At 42.1% G+C, this 16594-nt stretch overlaps 1 protein-coding gene and 2 long non-coding RNA genes across 15 annotated transcripts in view; 2 read left to right on the top strand and 1 right to left on the bottom strand.

The window, feature by feature from the left end:
* The window catches only part of LOC137847787 (uncharacterized), a 40687-nt gene extending 30705 nt beyond the window's left edge, over positions 1 to 9982 (top strand). For 4 of the 12 annotated variants that reach the window (XR_011091133.1, XR_011091109.1, XR_011091120.1 and 1 more), the window contains 3 exons: positions 713 to 3797; positions 4297 to 8027; positions 8620 to 9982. This is a non-coding gene — a long non-coding RNA (uncharacterized lncRNA). The remainder of the gene's footprint in view (positions 1 to 712; positions 3798 to 4296; positions 8028 to 8619) is intronic. The other 8 variants (XR_011091124.1, XR_011091144.1, XR_011091099.1 and 5 more) reach the window with 8 other exon arrangements.
* LOC137848031 (uncharacterized) lies at positions 8441 to 13327 on the bottom strand. 2 transcript variants are annotated; one of them, XR_011091157.1, is made up of 4 exons: positions 12557 to 13327; positions 10778 to 11011; positions 9380 to 9547; positions 8672 to 8810 (listed from the first exon to the last, which is right to left on the bottom strand). It is a non-coding gene; the product is annotated as an uncharacterized lncRNA (long non-coding RNA). The 2 variants fall into 2 exon arrangements; XR_011091147.1 differs by having other exon boundaries at positions 8441 to 8810; positions 10778 to 13327.
* A 199-nt stretch (positions 13328 to 13526) lies between these two features.
* ME3 (malic enzyme 3) overlaps positions 13527 to 16594 on the top strand; it is a 123688-nt gene continuing 120620 nt past the window's right edge. The window contains exon 1 of the mRNA XM_068666028.1: positions 13527 to 13882. Coding sequence (XP_068522129.1) covers positions 13691 to 13882 — 192 coding nt within the window. The 5' untranslated portion in view covers positions 13527 to 13690. The remainder of the gene's footprint in view (positions 13883 to 16594) is intronic.

The following is a 16594-nucleotide window of genomic DNA, read 5'->3' as shown; positions in this document are numbered from 1 at the left end:
GTTGTTCAGTTACAAATTCTGGAAAGAGATACTATGAAAAAGGGCCAAGTCCAATATACATTTATTATTTCACTGCTGTTTTTGGGCAGCTGCCTTGGTGATCAATGTACTTTACAGCTGGGCTGTCACTTCCCTCGAAGCCACTGAGTAATGCATGACTCTGCAATATTTCCAGCATGTTGTGCACCCTGTAATCATCAGCAATCAAGTATATTCCTGCCCCTTGCTTTTCCAGGGTAACAGCTGAAGTACAAGTTCTCCTGATAAAGGTCTGCTGTCCTGTATGCAAAGTTTGGCATTGCAGTCTTTTGGGGAATTTCAACAGAATGCAATAAGAAGTTTAAATTAATTTGGTTGAAGGGAAGCTGAATTGAAATACCAATGCTCTTTGGTCCCAGTTATGTCATAACTGGAAAACACTGGTGGTTAATCCCTGCGCTGGAGATCAGACCATGAGAGGAGCAGACGTGGTTGTGTATGGGATGGTCCTTGACTTACTGAAACGTGATTGATTGTTGAAATTGCTGGAGAAAATTTGTGCAGAAAAAGAAATGGAGATGAACAGGACTTATGAAGACATAACCCTCATGTTTCTATTAACTGATGGAGTAAATGTGCAGAAAGAGAAACCGACAGGACTAATGAGGTCTTACTCCCCAACCTGTCTCTCTGCAGTACCACAAACAGAGCCTATCTTTGTTCTTCCTTCCAGGACTTATGCTTCTCACCTAAAGTGTTGGATTGCCTTGTCCCAGAATGGTTTCTGACAGCATGAAATATTTACATGCCACAGCCTGATGCTTCTCACCAGGACCAGTCAGCTCAGCAGGCCTTCAAGATGGATCAGCTCCTTGAGGTAAAGCACAGAGAGTGCACCTGGCACTGCTCGCACCTCCGATGTGACACTGACAACACCATTGTCTCTCCAGACCATTTGTCTACCCAAGTATCAGTGGCAAACTGGAAGTCACAAATCTTGATATTTAGACAAGAATATCAGAGCACTGATCCAGATTGGTCTGATTTCATGAATTCCAGGACTTGGGAGATGATTAGGACCTTACCAGCCCAGCTTCTGCTCCTACACTGTGTCTGTTAGCTTTTTGAACACCTGCTGCTACCTTTTTTGCCAACTTGCTCCATGATGTGTACAGAGAAATGCCAACTGCAGCTGGGCAGGAGAGGCACCTCATCCCTCTTTCATTGATTTTTCACTTATGTCATTTATTCTTTTGTAATTACGTGACTTGAAACCTTGCTTGTGCATTTGTTAGGGCTATGTAATCCTGTGGTTTCCTATAACTTCAATTTTCCTTTTTCAGTTCCTTCTGATTGCTTGTTACAACCACCTTCTGCAATTTTCCATAAATCAGATGGCAAGGTTAGAAGGGGAGAGTGATCATTTCTGATTTGATCCTTTTTAGATCATTCCCATAATGCACAGAGCACCCACAGGCTTAGTCCCAGAGTCCCATCATGCAAAGTTGGGTTGAGAAATCTTCCCTGCCACAGCACAGAGCATTTTAGCAGCTGTTCTGCCTGAGCAGAAGCAGGATGAGCAAGAAATAAAATTATTGAGCATTTTGTACTCAATTCTTTGTCCCGTAAATATAAGACTTTCTTCTGTGTTGTGAATATTGTGTTGTATTGTGTCATGACCTTACATGTTGTCATGGAAGAGGCCAGCTCCAGCAAATGGAGTAAGACAGCCTCAAGTAAGCCCTAAATGTTGTAGCAAATACTGAAATAATGCCGGGGATTGAGGGTGGCACCTGAGTATTGAAGACTCAACTGCAGTTTTTGTAGAGCATCAGAAGGAGACATGCACCCACTCTGTCTAAAGGAAACATCTAGCTGTACTCTGAATTTTATTCACCTCTGAAACAGTCTTTAAAAGGTCAGAATCCATGTGTTCCGCATGGTCAACAGAAAGAGGTAAGTGTCTTTGGGAAACTCCAGAGGAAGATCCTTTCCACCTAAACTGGGTGCCTAACCTTAGTCAGGTATTTTGACCAGAGATCTCCACCAGCAGATAGCTCCTGCTACAGGAAACCCAACCTAGAATGGGGAAGAATTGTACGAGGTTTTGGAAATCTATGGTGTAATTTAGTTGCCCACATTACCCCGACTAAACCTCATCCAGACCTTCAGTAGTCCCAGGACTAAGGACCAATTCTGTCACAGGTAATGACAATTTACAGTCCCTCTTCCCATCTGCATTATCTGCTTTAAACTCTGCTGCAGTGCAGCTGTACTGTGCTGTTAATATTTGATGCTCGACACCCATCAGATGGCTGCAAATCAGCAGTGGCTGGCTCCCACTGTTTTGTTAATGAGGTCTGTTACAATCCTTCCGGATGATTCTACAAACCACGAGATCTGTTTTATTATTATCTGTTAATGATTATCTCATATCATTAAGCTGTATCTAGCTACATTAATTTTTAGTTATGTAATTGCTTCAGATTTGTTCAGAGTGAAAAATAAGAAAGCCATCTTTAATTAGGACTTGGAAACAGTGATGGATTCAAATGATTAACAGAACTAATGAACAAAATCTGAGTTTCTGCTGTTCCCTCTGTCATATTGCTAGGCAAAGTGTCACCACGGTGTTTGACCCTGAATGCCTCAGTTTCTCTTTGAAAAAATGCCTGCATCTCCAGTGATGTTGGGAATCTTAATTGATTAATACTTTCAACACACTTTTAGTTGCTCAGATGAAAGACTTCCCTAATGCAAAGTATTACTACATGCTAGGTTCATGTCTGGAGCAAATTTTTAAAACAAACCATATGAAAAGCTGAATTAAGAATGGAAATGCTGATCCAGCCATTAATTACTCCACATCAGAGAGTGGGCAGAGGGTCTCCTTTTATGTTGTTTATTTCAAACAAACAACTCTGGGAATCTCCTGTGGAAATGAAACACACACACACAAAAAAAACCCAAAGCCCTTTCATGGGTATTTTTGGTTTATCTCCACATGAATCTTAAATTCGTCATGTGGAGGGAATGTGGAATGCATTTTTTTCTCCTGTACACACACTCACTTTCCCACAATGAACAAAATCCATTTTCCTGTGCCATTTGTCTGCTTTTTCACCCCAGGGTAACAAAATAATGCAGAAAGTAGGAGCACCCCGTCTATGAACCCTGCTGAAAAGCAAATAAATAAATATGAATAAATAAATAAATAAATAAATAAATAAATAAATAAATAAATAGGAAAAGAGGGGTGGCTCGGAGGGTTCCCAGGAATACCAGACGTGTTTAACACAGTGCATACAGCACATACCCCCGCAGCTCCTAATTCCTCAGCTATTGCTCAGCAGTGAGTCAGAAACTCAGGCTCGGCGGTGACTCACGCGGGGCCCCGAAATGCCGCTGAGCTTCCAGGTTTTAGAAAAATCTGAGTGGGAAGGGGAAGGCAATATGTGTGTGTGTGTGTGTGGCTGGCTGCGTGTGGGCGAGGCGGGCGGCTGGAGGGTACCTGTGTGTGCCAGTTACAGCTGCTAGTCTGAAGCCTCTTGTACCAGAGGGTACAGCATGTTCAGTGCTCTGAAGGCATTTCACTTATGTATTTTGTCTTCTTTTCTACCCTTCTTGCAGCACACGCATGTGCACCTCGCTCTTTCCCCAATTTAATTCTTAAAAAGATTTCACTGCTTGAGATGTAACATCTCAAGAGGAGTTAGCTGTCAGCAGAAGCCCTTCTCTGGCTGCATGAAAAGCTTAGCTTCTCACAATGAGTACTGATTTAAACATGTGCTGAAGGAGGCAGACACCTTCCACAAAAGGTAACTAATCTCTGTTGTAACTCGGTTTCTGAACGGTAATGAGCATGGCACTCACACCGGGCTTGTCACAAGAGGTCTCTAGGGGCAGGATTAGTCCTAATCAGTTTTGCTTGTCTGAATACAAGACACCAGCTCTGAGATATGCTTTAGAATCAGTCAGGCACCTCTATCAGGTGAACCACAGCCCCTGAAACTCAGCTTAGCACGGGAGAAAGTGCCCTCCAGAGACATCTCTCTCTGTTGGCTCAAGATGTGACTACCTGGTTTGGATTAGCTTCTTGCTAAGTCACCTTGCTAGCTTCTTGCTAAGCCACCACTTTTTGGCAGCAGCTAATGGTCTGAGAAGCATTTTTCCTGTTTTGGGTTTCAAAAGATCATTCATTCATTGTCTTCCATTACACAAAATGTTATTACATTGCATTGGCAATCCGACGCTTGAATCGGTGATAGTCTGCCTTGGGATAAAGAGATAATGTCACTTTCCTTTTGTTTGTTCCAGGTTTGTTCCCATAACACTTGGATACTCACTGCTCTGAACCCTTATGAACTCTGCTAATCAGGTACCAAAGGAGAGGAGGGTATCTAATAGCTGTTTGTGGCTGTGCTTGCACTCACAGCTCAGTTTCAGTGAAATATCCACTACCGCACAATATGAACAAACACCCCACCCACACACGGTTTCTAGATTCATGATATAACCCAAGGAAATATTTTGGTTTTAGCAGGTCTTCAGATTTTAGAGAAGATCTGTAATTTGTGCATGCACTTTGAACCTGGTGTGCCTCTCTATTTTTTTCCTGCTACTCCCTTTATTGCTGTCTGTAGTGATGCTGGGATACAGACATAGTTACACATCTATTTAGATATGAGCTTTGGACATGAAATTACTTTGACATCAGGTTGCTCTGTAAGATTCCAAGGGAGTGTCTCCTCGCTGCAGTCCCTGCTGCTTGCAGATCTCTCTGTGCTGTGATGAATTGCCTCTGCTCAGCCCTGGAGCATGAGCTTGTTCATCAGCATTATATGTGCCACGAGGTGATAACGGTGGTAGTCTGAGCTCCCTCAGGACAGACTTTTGGCTCGCTGCATCCTTTCCTCTTATTTTATAACCAATACAAATTAGTTCATTTTTGAAGGTTTGTTATAGCGTCAACCAGCCATTTCACACAATGCACCATTACAATGAACTAGGCTTTTCCCAAGCAGTAGATGGCAACAGATAAACTCTCCCATGCGGCATTTTTCATCGGTTGAAAATGCCTTCGCAAGCTTCTTATGCTTCTGCATGGCTCCGGCCTGTGCTGATGTGCTGACAGCCTTTGCACGTTACAGCTAGAAATGATGGGTGTTCTTATTTTGCCTACTCATTTGTACACCCTCATTGCAGTGTCAAAACCCCCCACTGTGGCTTAAAGAAGGTCTGTTTGCCAAAAAATACCCTTGTCTGTTTGATACAGTGTTATGATTGATGTTTCTCTCCATACTTTAGAAAAAAAAAACAACAAAAGTCTGACACACCAGCTCTGGCAGTGGGTGCTGCAGAAGTTCAGATGTTAGCAGAGCCAGCTGTCCGCCCCCCTTGCCAAAAATTAATTTCCCAGAGCAGAGTCAGCAGAAATGAACACACGCCCAGTCCCCAGCAGCTTCAGCGCAAAGCCCAGCTTCAGCTGGAACTTGTCTGGCCACAAATTTTTAATGATAGGCAACAGTTCTGATTAGAAAATGATCACATTCATTAAAATTCCTTCACTCGAGTCCTACGGCTGGATCATGCATGCAGACTGTATGACATAAAGTACGTTGCGCAAACTCTTATCCCCTTCCTCTCAGCAGAATATTATTTCTCAGCAGACTATCTAAATTAGTTGGCTTTTACCACTCTAAGATCTCCTGCTCGCCTGTTAAATGGCCTTTTTAAGTGTTAATTTCCTATTTTTGGCCCTTCTTGTCTCTGTAGTAAATGTGCATTTCTAAGTTCAAGCACTCCGGAAAAATGCTTTGTGTCTGGAATGAAATAATCAAGTCAGTGATATAAGTCTGTTAAATTTCTGCTAGCGTAAACAAGAGGAACACTGATCTCAAAAGAGCAAAGTGATTTATATCAGTCAAAAATACAGGCCTGCTGTCTTCAAAAATGTTTGTCCTCATTTATTTTAATAGGCATAAGAGACTCAAAGTCTCCTAAAATCAGACCCAAAGGCTTTTTGGAGGATTATCTCGGAGGTTACAGAACTGACTGAAGACTTGATGGAAAGATAAAATTTTTGCAAACCTTTGCGTTGCCAAAAAAAAAGGTGTTTAATGAGAAAACCAGCAACATTTTCTGCTTTAGCTATATACATAGCATGCTTTTATGGTCCATGATTTATGAAAGCTGATGCTTTTTACTTTTATCACTGCACAGGACACTGCAAAACATGTATGAGGACATTATGCACAGCTTTGTCAAGTGGCAGGAAGACAGCGCAGACTGGAAGTGCTGCTCCAGGTGCAGCAGCGTGCCAGTGGCCAGCTCCAGCTGTGCTTATCGGCACTGCCGCTGACCTTTCAAGCCACTTCTCACTCTCAATTTGTTTGCTCTCCTTATCAGCCCTGAACCTTGCCAATACAGCTCTAAGAGAAGTCTGTAGCATGGAACGGGATGCACAGAAGTGCAGGAAGAGCTTGGTGCCCTCTGTGACCTGGTTATCTGTCAGGAAGTCAGTGCAGTCACTTTCCCCTTGCCACAGAGCTTACAGAAAGCATACTTTCCAATACAGATAATTTTACTAGGAGGTGGTGGTTGCAATTCCCTTTATAGCTACTGATTGATAATTGCAGAGCTAATGTAATTATACTGCAGCCAGTTGAGTTAGAGTGAATTTCTAAAAGCGCCTTGTGCCATACAGCCACCGGTTACTGAGAGCCTGAGAAATCTCAAACAGATGAATTTTCCATTCCTTACTCTTACTACAGCTCACATTGGAGGCTCGTCTGTTAAGAAAGACACTTGCTGGGACCAGGGTGAGTATAGAGTCATACATAAATATAGCACTTGGAAAACGCTCCACCTGACATTAATACAGCTTGTCTTCTAGGAATGAGATTCAAAACTGAGGGGATGACAACTGCCCGCTCATGGAGAGAAGGGTGAAGATATGCTCTGTGCACAGGCATGCAGCTTTCTTCAGGGTGTTTTCTCTTTTGTGGAACACAGGTTTACTTGGCTTTGCAGGTATTTTTATAATGTTCATTTATATAGAACCTATTTTTTTTTAATCTCACTATGCAGTATTAAAAAATAGCAATCTTTGAAACTCACCTTTTCACATTTATAAGTAAAACTGTAAAAATTACTTTGGCTAAGAAGGCAGTGAATACGTTTATGAAGTATAAATTATCATCTTTCATTAAAAACTTGTCACCCTGTTTTGTCCCTTCATCATATAGACTTGTGCTGCCCGAAAAGATGCAAAAATGTCAGTACATGACCTAAAATAATTCAAGTGATAAAGTCAAGTGCTAATTGCAGTCCTGCACAATCAAAAAAGACTGCTCAGGAATACATTATGCTTACATCTGTGGCAAGTCACTCATTGCTGAACCCTTCTTTGCCAAACTCTTTTGCAAATGCTGTTATGGTGGTAAATATTTTACTGGCTTAAAGTCAGAGGGGTAGGTTAAAACTCTTGTTATTATGAACTTGCTGCACATCAGCTGTACGTGACATGTTCCCATGCCATGGCAGATGTGAGGTGTTCAGAAGTGGGTTAACCCAAGGGTCTGTATGCTCGCCTCAGTCAGGCTCTAGGTAATTAGGATTGCTGTAGCATATTTTTTCACTTGTAATTAAGCTGCCTCAAACTGTCTTCACAGCAGCAGCGAGTGAGGATGTGCATGGGTGAATCAGCTGGCATAGTAATTTTACCCCTCAGTAACTTGTATAACAGCTTTTGTTCATGTGCCTGAGTCTTTGATCGCCTTCTTGACTTCTTTTATATCACAAGGTGTTATCAGGACATCTCATCATTTCTGCGGGCTGCAAAGTCTCACTCAGCATCTTTTTAATGAATCCATATTGTTAATGCAATCTTTCAATGGCACGGAGTTTTCTTGCAAAAATAAGGGTTGAGATCAGACTTGTGGCACGTTACTAGCTGGAAGGTCAGTTGGGCTTCTTCAGATGACAGACTGACTGCTAAAGAAAAAGACTATGCACCTACTATCAAAAGCAGTACCATCATGGTAAAAGTAAGAATGTACTCTTGTACTGTATTGAGAACATTTTTTGCATTAAAAATGACTGCAATTTATAACTGGACTATAGCAGTATTCAATGCAACTGAATTCTATTCTTCCATTGAAGCTAATTGTGAAACCTTCACAGGGGAGAAAGCTCCAAACCTATGCCTATAAACAACAGTTTACTTTTGAAACAAATCAAAATATTTATATGCTTATGTTTCACCATAAATTGATTCTGTTTAATAGAAATCAAGATGCCAAATAGTGTGTTTTCTTTGCTGTGCTGTTCATTTCTCTTCAAATATTTAGATATTGAGGACCATGCATGTACACTATAGAGTTAATGGAATGCTTACGACATCAGTAATAAGATGGCAGGAAAAGGGAAAAAAAACAACCCAGCATTTATATTAGACAGGACAGAATTTATTGACTGAAATGTGTTATTTCATTTCATGCTCATTTTTCATTTTAAGAGGTATAAGCATAAACCATCATCATTATCATTTAAAACTAGCCACAGCCAGGAAAGATGTCCAAAGGTCTGATTAAGGCTTTAATTGCACAACTACAGATGGTTTTTGTCTTGATGTTACAGAAGTCTCTCATTGCTGAAGAATAATATCATGAGAAGCATATGTCAGGGAAATAAACTACGACAAAAGGAGACCAGTGATAGATGACCAAGTGAACGCAAGACTGGCAGCCAAGACATATGGATCCACTTCCCAGCTCCATCACTGTCTGAGTAAATGGCCATGAACAAGAACCCTCTGCGTGTCCATCTATCTGTAGTGTCCATGAAACAATATCGAGTTAGCACAAGGGCGTTCACCATGTTCATATTCAAAAAAAAAAAAAAAAAAGACTGAAATTTGATGCATTGGACAAGCTGCAGTAACAGAGATTTTTAAGACGAGAGAGGATTGTTATCCCTTTGCAGGGACCTGCTACTTTATGGTATCATGGGATCATCTGTGGCTTTTTATTAGTAACCTGGTATCTTGTATTTGCTAGAGGTGAGCAGGAGGGTTATGGGGCTGATGCACATGGAGCAGACTTGTGAATCCTTGTGGATTAAGCATCAAGTATAAAATTGCTTGTAGATGGGAAAGGCTTGCATGATGTGGTGACTTCAAACCCCATGGTCTGACACAGTCAGACCCTGTGTATGCCATATAAACTGAGCTCATAACTTCTAACTGGGTTAAAGCACATGTATTTTACTATATAAGCATTACACTACAGATACTCTCTCTATGTATAGATATACATTCTATTTAGCAGTGTGAAAAAGAAGAACAGGCCAAATGCTATAGCACATGGAGATGATGTTGCCTTACATATGGGGAACTCACCATAACTGTGGTTCGTCTGACTCCAGATTCTTCCATTGCACTTTCAGTTCTTCTTGTCTCTGTTTGTTGTACAGAAGGGTCCCAATCAAATGCATGTCCTCTCTTGCAGTAAGCTTTCTTGTGTTGTGATGAATTTAAATGAACAGTTGGCACGAATGGGTAGCATATCTGCAAAATTTAATAAACCAGGAGACAACACAGCTGCACAATGCCCAGAATTCTCAAGGTATGTGATTTGAAAAACACTACAATGGAAGTTTATAATTGCAGGTCAATTCATTTCCTGAGAGGAAAGATAATGCTGCAGGAGAATAGACACTATAAATAGACACTATAAGGTCCCTCTTTATATGGCAGGGATTCATTTCAAGTTTATTTCATTGGTGTTCTCTTAGATGCCAAACTGCTAAATGCAAGGCCACAGCACAAAGAGGTTTCGTAAATTACTGGAGGAATAAATTAGCTCTTATAACATGCTTTGAAACTTCAAGTGCATTCTGCAACAACCAGCAAATCCCCAAGTGTATATAGAATCCCATTCTACAAACCATTGTTTCCTTCCTGCTGCTGAAAAATAGCTTAAATAAAATCCTAAGAGTTCAATCTGGAATATAAGTGTGCATTTCATTGCTTTTATAGCTTTTTTGTAACATTCTTTCTTTCTTTTCATTTTTTTTTTAATCAAGAATTTAACCTTTGCTTCGATCAAATTTGCATTCATGAAAGGCTTGCATGTTATACAAAGTGCATTCATGTGCATCTGACAGTAAGCACTTTGCATCTGTGGATATAAAGAATCGCAATCAGATTCTTTATTTTGCAGTGCCAGGCAAATTTTGGAAACCCAGCATTTGTAATTGTTTCTCACCAGGATGCAAAAAAACGTTTGAAGGCTACTGTCAACCAATAGGAGGTAAAAATGAGAAACCCCTTGGCAAGGCAATGCTCAGTGTTTGTACAGCAGTAGGGAGACAATTAATGGCTGCAGAGAAAATCTTATTTTTACCTTTAGAAATACATAATACTCCAAGAGGCAGAGAAGCCAGAATTTTAAAATGAAGAAAATAAAAATGTATGTGAGAGTCTACACAGCAGCACCAGATAAACGCACATACATGCGTATGTACATCATCTTTTCTTGTGTGGCAGTGTATGTATATGTACATGGCTAAATACACACAAAATTCTGTGAGCTTGATTAAAAATAACCTTTCTAAAAACCCTGTCCTATATCCTCCATGGTCAACAGTGGGAGACCCTACATGAAGCCATTTCTGTAGCCCATTTAGAATTGAGATACTAAGGTACAGCCCTTTCCTCACATCCCATCTCATGCTTTTTTTATAGCTGGTTGTGGAAGGGGAGTGTGGGAATTCCCACCTTTGCCATTTGACCTACTGTGTAGCCCAGGACAAGTGATGTCTCCATTCTCCTGCCCACATTTGTCCCTCTTGCACAATAGACCATAAGCTTTTACTGAGGAGGTACTGTGCAAGGCCCCTGAGGTATCTCCAGGCACTCTTCAAGTCAAGACAATAATTCTGCCAATCCAGGATCCAGAAAAGAAACCAGGCTTCTCTTCTGACAGTTCACACGCAGCTTTATGGTTTTGACATGACTGTTGATCCAGCACTGATGGGAAGAAGAGAGATGTACAAAGTCCAGATTGACGTGGCAGCTGCATCCCAAGGATAAAATGAGCCCCCAGCCAGACGATGAACAAACTTCTTGGGGAGGTTTCTTAATTTCAGATTGCTGCTTTGGGAAGATGTTGTCTGACAACCTTCCAAACAAACTATGAAGCCTCTTTATCTTAATGTATTTTGGAACAGCATTAGGCAGGAAAAAATGATTTATTTCTGGGAAAACGATGTGAAATCCTTTCAGTCATAATCAGTTCATTCATTTAGCTCACTGTGTGCTATCTTATGGGCATTTTTAGCAGAAAAGGTGTTCTGCCCATGTTCATACAAAAAGAAGCTGAGATTCACTAGTTCTGAGAAGGCACATTAAGGAACACCAAGAAACAGAATAAAATTCCTGTGGTGATCAGAAAATTAGAGCCCAACCTGATGAGGTGTCACAGTTACCTTCCCTCACTGAGATACAAATTCAGGAAATGACAATTCCCTACACCATCCTGGAACAGACCAAAGCTATCAGACTAGCCAGCAGTCCCATGGCGTGGGAAAAACCTTCCAATGTTTTGTTTTCTTCTCCGACAGCTGCCTTGTTTTTTATCAAGCAAGCATGGACCATAAATTTATTTTTCAATATTGCTGTCTGCTTTCTGTGGTACTGTGGTGATGTTTGTGCTTTCACATCTTGTCTTTAATATGATTTTTATTTTTAAGGATTGGGAAACTGCAGGCAATATAGTCTGTAGATAAAGAAGCCATCAATGTTCTGCACTCTTCCCAAACAGGGAGATGTAATATCTTCACTATTTGCTACAGATAAATTTCAGCATTCAATTCTGCAAAGACCCAGTAAAAGTTGTTTTTGTTTGGGTTGATCTAAACATTCTAATTTATTTCAGATGAAACTTGGGAGCTTTTTTTTTTTTTTTAAATGCATTAGATGTAGTAAAATAAACTCAAAAGTCAATTCACACAGTAAAAGATTCTTATCAAATCTGTTCCGAGTAAATTACTTTCTTATACTTGATTTTTTTTTTTTTTATCAAAATCAATTAATTTGGATTTTAGCTTCTCTGAAAAACTGGAACACCTATGAGGGAATGAAAACATTCTGTGCTAACACTTTTCTCAATAAAACACCATTATTGTAAGAAAAAAAAAAAGTTGTTTTCTCTAGATAACATTCATATTTAGTATTTTATGCTTCCTCTATAGTATTTAGTATTTATAGCTTCCTGTGTTATATAAATGTATATATAAAATATATGATACATAATGTATACTGGATACATATATACAAAACATAAATACAGTATAGTGTATATAGAGAGACTATATAGACAACAAGCAGATTGAAATGCTTAACTACCCATGCTCACACTTCAGGAAGAGGCAAAACATAAAAGTCCTTATTAATTACTTTCTAGTGACTCAGTGCAACTCCTCCAAGAAGCTATACGCTCTGTCCACACCATGCAGACAATCCTGCACATTGCCCAGGGACCACAGCATGAAAACAAGGTTCTGCAGCACCTACCTTGTCAGGGCCCCTGCAGCAAACTCCCTGTCTGCTGAAAAGTTCTAGCAGCATCTGGGTACATCCCTGGGATGCTGGGAAAGGATAACTGTAAAAAGATTTTAAGTCTGCAGGCCCTGTTGCTATGGGTGTATGTAATCATAGGTAAAATCAGAAAGTCGCTCTGCCTCACTTGTGCTTCAGTTAGATAAAAAGATTTGTTTTTAGAAAGTAAGTTTCACTTTTTCATATATTTTTTGATGCCTCTGCCAGTACAATGGTGTCTGAGGGTTTCAAAAGTGCCTGTAACACACCCCAAACCGAAAAGAGGTTCTTGTGCCTCAAACAGGCTTGGGTATCTCAACTCCAGAAACAAGATGAATGCTAAAAGCAAACAAGGTCGCAGTGCCTTTGTGCTCTTCACGTTATGGGTCTAGTTTCTTTCTTATTATTCACTTTGTTAAGTTTAATGGAGAAAATACAAATCCAGAGGGAGAGATATCATTGTTTAGTTTGGCAAGGGCAAGCAATCCGTGACCCTCTCCAACAAGGTCTTCACGGCTCCAGACTTCTTGCTGCAGCAAATGCCCCCAGCTCCACTACAGGCAGTACCTCCAGTTGTGGTACCTGAGAGTAATTTTAGAAAAATTAATTTACTGGGAGATTAAGTACTTTATCCTTAGCAACGAATGGTCATGTCTTTCCACGGGTTGTGGGGTGGATTTGGTTGGGACCCAGGCTGGGCCTCAACCCCTCGCAGCCCAAGGGCACGAAGGCGCTCCCAGCTTTGGGACCAGAGCCGTGAGGGGCTGGGGGCTCCCTCAGACCCCTAATTAGAGGAAAAGCGAAGCGGGGCCGAGCCAGCCCCGCTCCTCATGCAGCCGAGGGGCGGGCAGCCCCGCTCTCCCCGGCAGAGGCGGGGCCCAGGCGGGCACCCCCCGTTCCTCCTCCCGCCGGCGGCGGCCGAGCCTTCCCAGGTAGCCGGGGGAGGAGGCGACCGCCGCGGGGTCGAGCCGACATCTCCTTCCTGGGTTTCCTTTCGCTTCGCACCTGGGCCGGGCCGGGCTGGGTCGGGAGGCGGTGCCCGCCCCGTAGCCTCGCCCTGCCCGCCCCGGGCTCCGCCGGGTCCCCGCTGTCCCCGTGCCGCAGGTCGCCATGGTGCCGCTGTGCGGCGGCGGGGCCGGAGCCCGCCTGCTGCGGATGGCGGGGGCTGTCCGGAGGCTGCTTCTCCTCAGCGCCGCCCGGGGCAGCGGCAGCCAGGCTGGGGGAAGCCCCTATACCCGCGGCAAGGCCCTGGCTGTCAAAAAGCGAGGCTACGACATCACCAGGAACCCCCACCTCAATAAGGTAGATGCTGTTTGCCTCCCCTCCGCTCCCCGCTCCCCAGCCGGCCGGGTGCTGGTGGTGGTGGGGGGCGAGGTGGGGGCTGGAGGAAGGGTCTGGGGGCTGTGAGCTCGGGGGATGGCGGCTGGGGTGCAGAGGGGTAAAGGGCTTGGGTACGGCGGCTGGAAGTGGTTTCTGGGGTGGGTGGGTGGTGGGGAAGGTGCTTGGTTTCGGTGGCAGGTGCCTTGACCCAAAGGTGCTTCTGTCTTCGACCACCCATCCCTGAGGAGCAGCCCTGATCCAAACTGCGGGGAAGTGCTGGATGGAGGTGTGGGGACCTCTCCCACTCAGTTCAACTCAACAGCGAACAGAGATGGCTTTGTAAGTTGTCGCCTTCTGGGTTGGCATTGATTTTGTCCTTCATAGCCGGTCACCCTGCTTCTCTTCACCTGCTGCTCCATCCAGCCGTGGTGGTGCTGGAAGAGCCCCGCTAGGTCAGAAGTGCCATCAGCCAGGACCAAAAGCTGCTCGTTTCCAACTCACAGTGAGCTAATGGAGCCAGAGAAAGCATGTCCTCTACTGAAAATCTAATACCAACCCAGGATGTTTTGATATACTTTGTGGTTAGTAGTGGAATTGATCATCTTCGTCTTAAGACAAGCGTATTTGGTTGTTCTGGTAAAGCTTCCCTTTCATTGCACATCCATAGCAGTAAATTTTAGAGGGAGTCATCCTCAGGACTGCTGAACCTATATTTTGGGTTTTGTTTGTTCATATTTAATAAAAATAGAAGTTTTAGGAGAAGAGTGTTCAACAAAAATGAAATCCTATAATTTAGCCTCATACTACTTTTCTATCCCTTTCCATAGCTTGAGCCACCCAAAAAGTCTGGATGTGAATTTTGGAATTACAGAAATACATAATTCAGGAATGTTGGATTTCCAGTTTCTTGTGTTAATGTTGCTAGAAATAAATTCAAATAGGACAGGTATCTTAAAAATATGCACATATTAAAGACGGTGTTGATCGTTGACGGGGCTGAGACTACTTATCTGCCTCCTGCGTCAATTTTTGGACTGTAGGCTGTTCAGATCACAACTTTATGTAGTATGGGACATGCCGAGCTCCTGTCTCCTAGTGCCATTGCAGCATTCATCGAGGTGCACCCCTAAGGACAGTGTCGCAGGATGTTATTGAATATGCAACAGCTTTGCAGGCAATCTGTTCTGAATCATACAGCGAAAGTCTGTAAGACTGAAGAGAAGAGGAATTGTCAACTATCATCTTAATGCTGATGAATTACAATTGTTTATGTGGTTTTGAGAGTTTTTTCTTCAGAATCTGGCTTGTTCTCTTGGGTATTCAGTGATAGTTATGGCATAACATTGCTAATGTTTCTAGTAGCAGTACATAGAACAACATGAACTGAAAAATTAATACTTTGACCTTTGCTCCATGTAGTGCAGTAATAATGCATAACTGGTTGAATATCACGTTTCTTAAACTGACTTAACTTCGACAAAAAAAGATTTGGAATGTCGCGTTTGGTGCTTTTCTGAAGGCTTTTTCCCCTATCAGTGAAAGAATTTCTCTTTAACTCAAATTTTGGCCCATGTAAAGAGAAGAAAACAAAACTGTTTCTGTTGGAGGTAAATTACATTCTAGTGTGCCATGCTTAATTGGCCATGAGAAATCTCCCAGCTGGTCTCCAGCCTGGATGTTTGCTGTTTATGTTACGTTCCTCTGTCAGTACAGGCCTTACAATCATCAGTATGTCATCCTGAGAATATCCACGTGAGGAAGAAAGGCTGACATCAGTGGTAAGAGATAAGGACTGCCAGTTTATGCACCTAGGTAACTAGTTGGTGGTAAACGTTCAGCCTGTTCCCAAAGCTGTGAACTGTTTTCAATTTGTTCTTTACAGTTTGTTGCAGTAGCTAAGGGATTAACTGTGTTCAGCTGAAATGGGATATTTCAGGCAGCTTGTATGTGGTCAAGGTGTGATTGATGGCCCTTCATTCTGCCTTGCTGCAGTACTGTAAATCAGAATTAGGGATCTTGATAGGTTTTCAGCTGTTGTAATCTCATCACATAGCAGTTACTGTTTACACCTCTAGTAGCAGGGGGTCATTGCCATTTTTCTAAAGTGGCTCTCGCTTTTATCTAAGTTTTATCTGATCGAAGGCTTCAGTGTGGGGCATAGTCCTCACATCTCTCCAAGAACCTCTGAAAAAGTTTTTTTGTTTTGTTTTGTTTTGTTTTTTTTGTTTGTTTGTTTGTTTTTAAGTAAGGCATTGGGCAGCAAGTGCTTTACCTCTTTATTCAATGCACTGGCTATTTTATAGCTTCTGGGTGAAGTTTAAAGACTCAGTCTAAAGCAGTGAAGTATGTGTTGATTTATTGAATGAAGTTGCCTGTGTCCCTCCAGCAGAATCACATACAGATTTCCAGTCTGAGGTTATTGATTCAAGTCTTTGCTTGATTACTAGGTCGGAACTGCTTTGTACAAGCTTTTCAAACTTAGAAGTCACTGCTGCCAGGTCCTGTCTAATTCTCACTAAAAGCAAGCTGTCTTCTGAGATGCTCATCTGTTTTCCAAACCTGCCTGAGATGAAAAAAAAATCAAAAAAGCTGGTGATGGACATAAGAAATATGCACTTGTTTCTTTTATTTGGTCATTGTTTACTCTATGGAGTTAGCTGGATTTTGTGATGTAAGGAGTGCCAGCACCATAGT

The sequence above is a fragment of the Anas acuta genome, chromosome 1, assembly GCF_963932015.1.
Source record: "Anas acuta chromosome 1, bAnaAcu1.1, whole genome shotgun sequence".
In the NCBI taxonomy this organism is placed as follows: Eukaryota; Metazoa; Chordata; class Aves; order Anseriformes; family Anatidae; genus Anas; species Anas acuta.
Note: the sequence above shows the minus strand (reverse complement) of the source record. Positions and strands in the feature narration are given on the sequence as shown.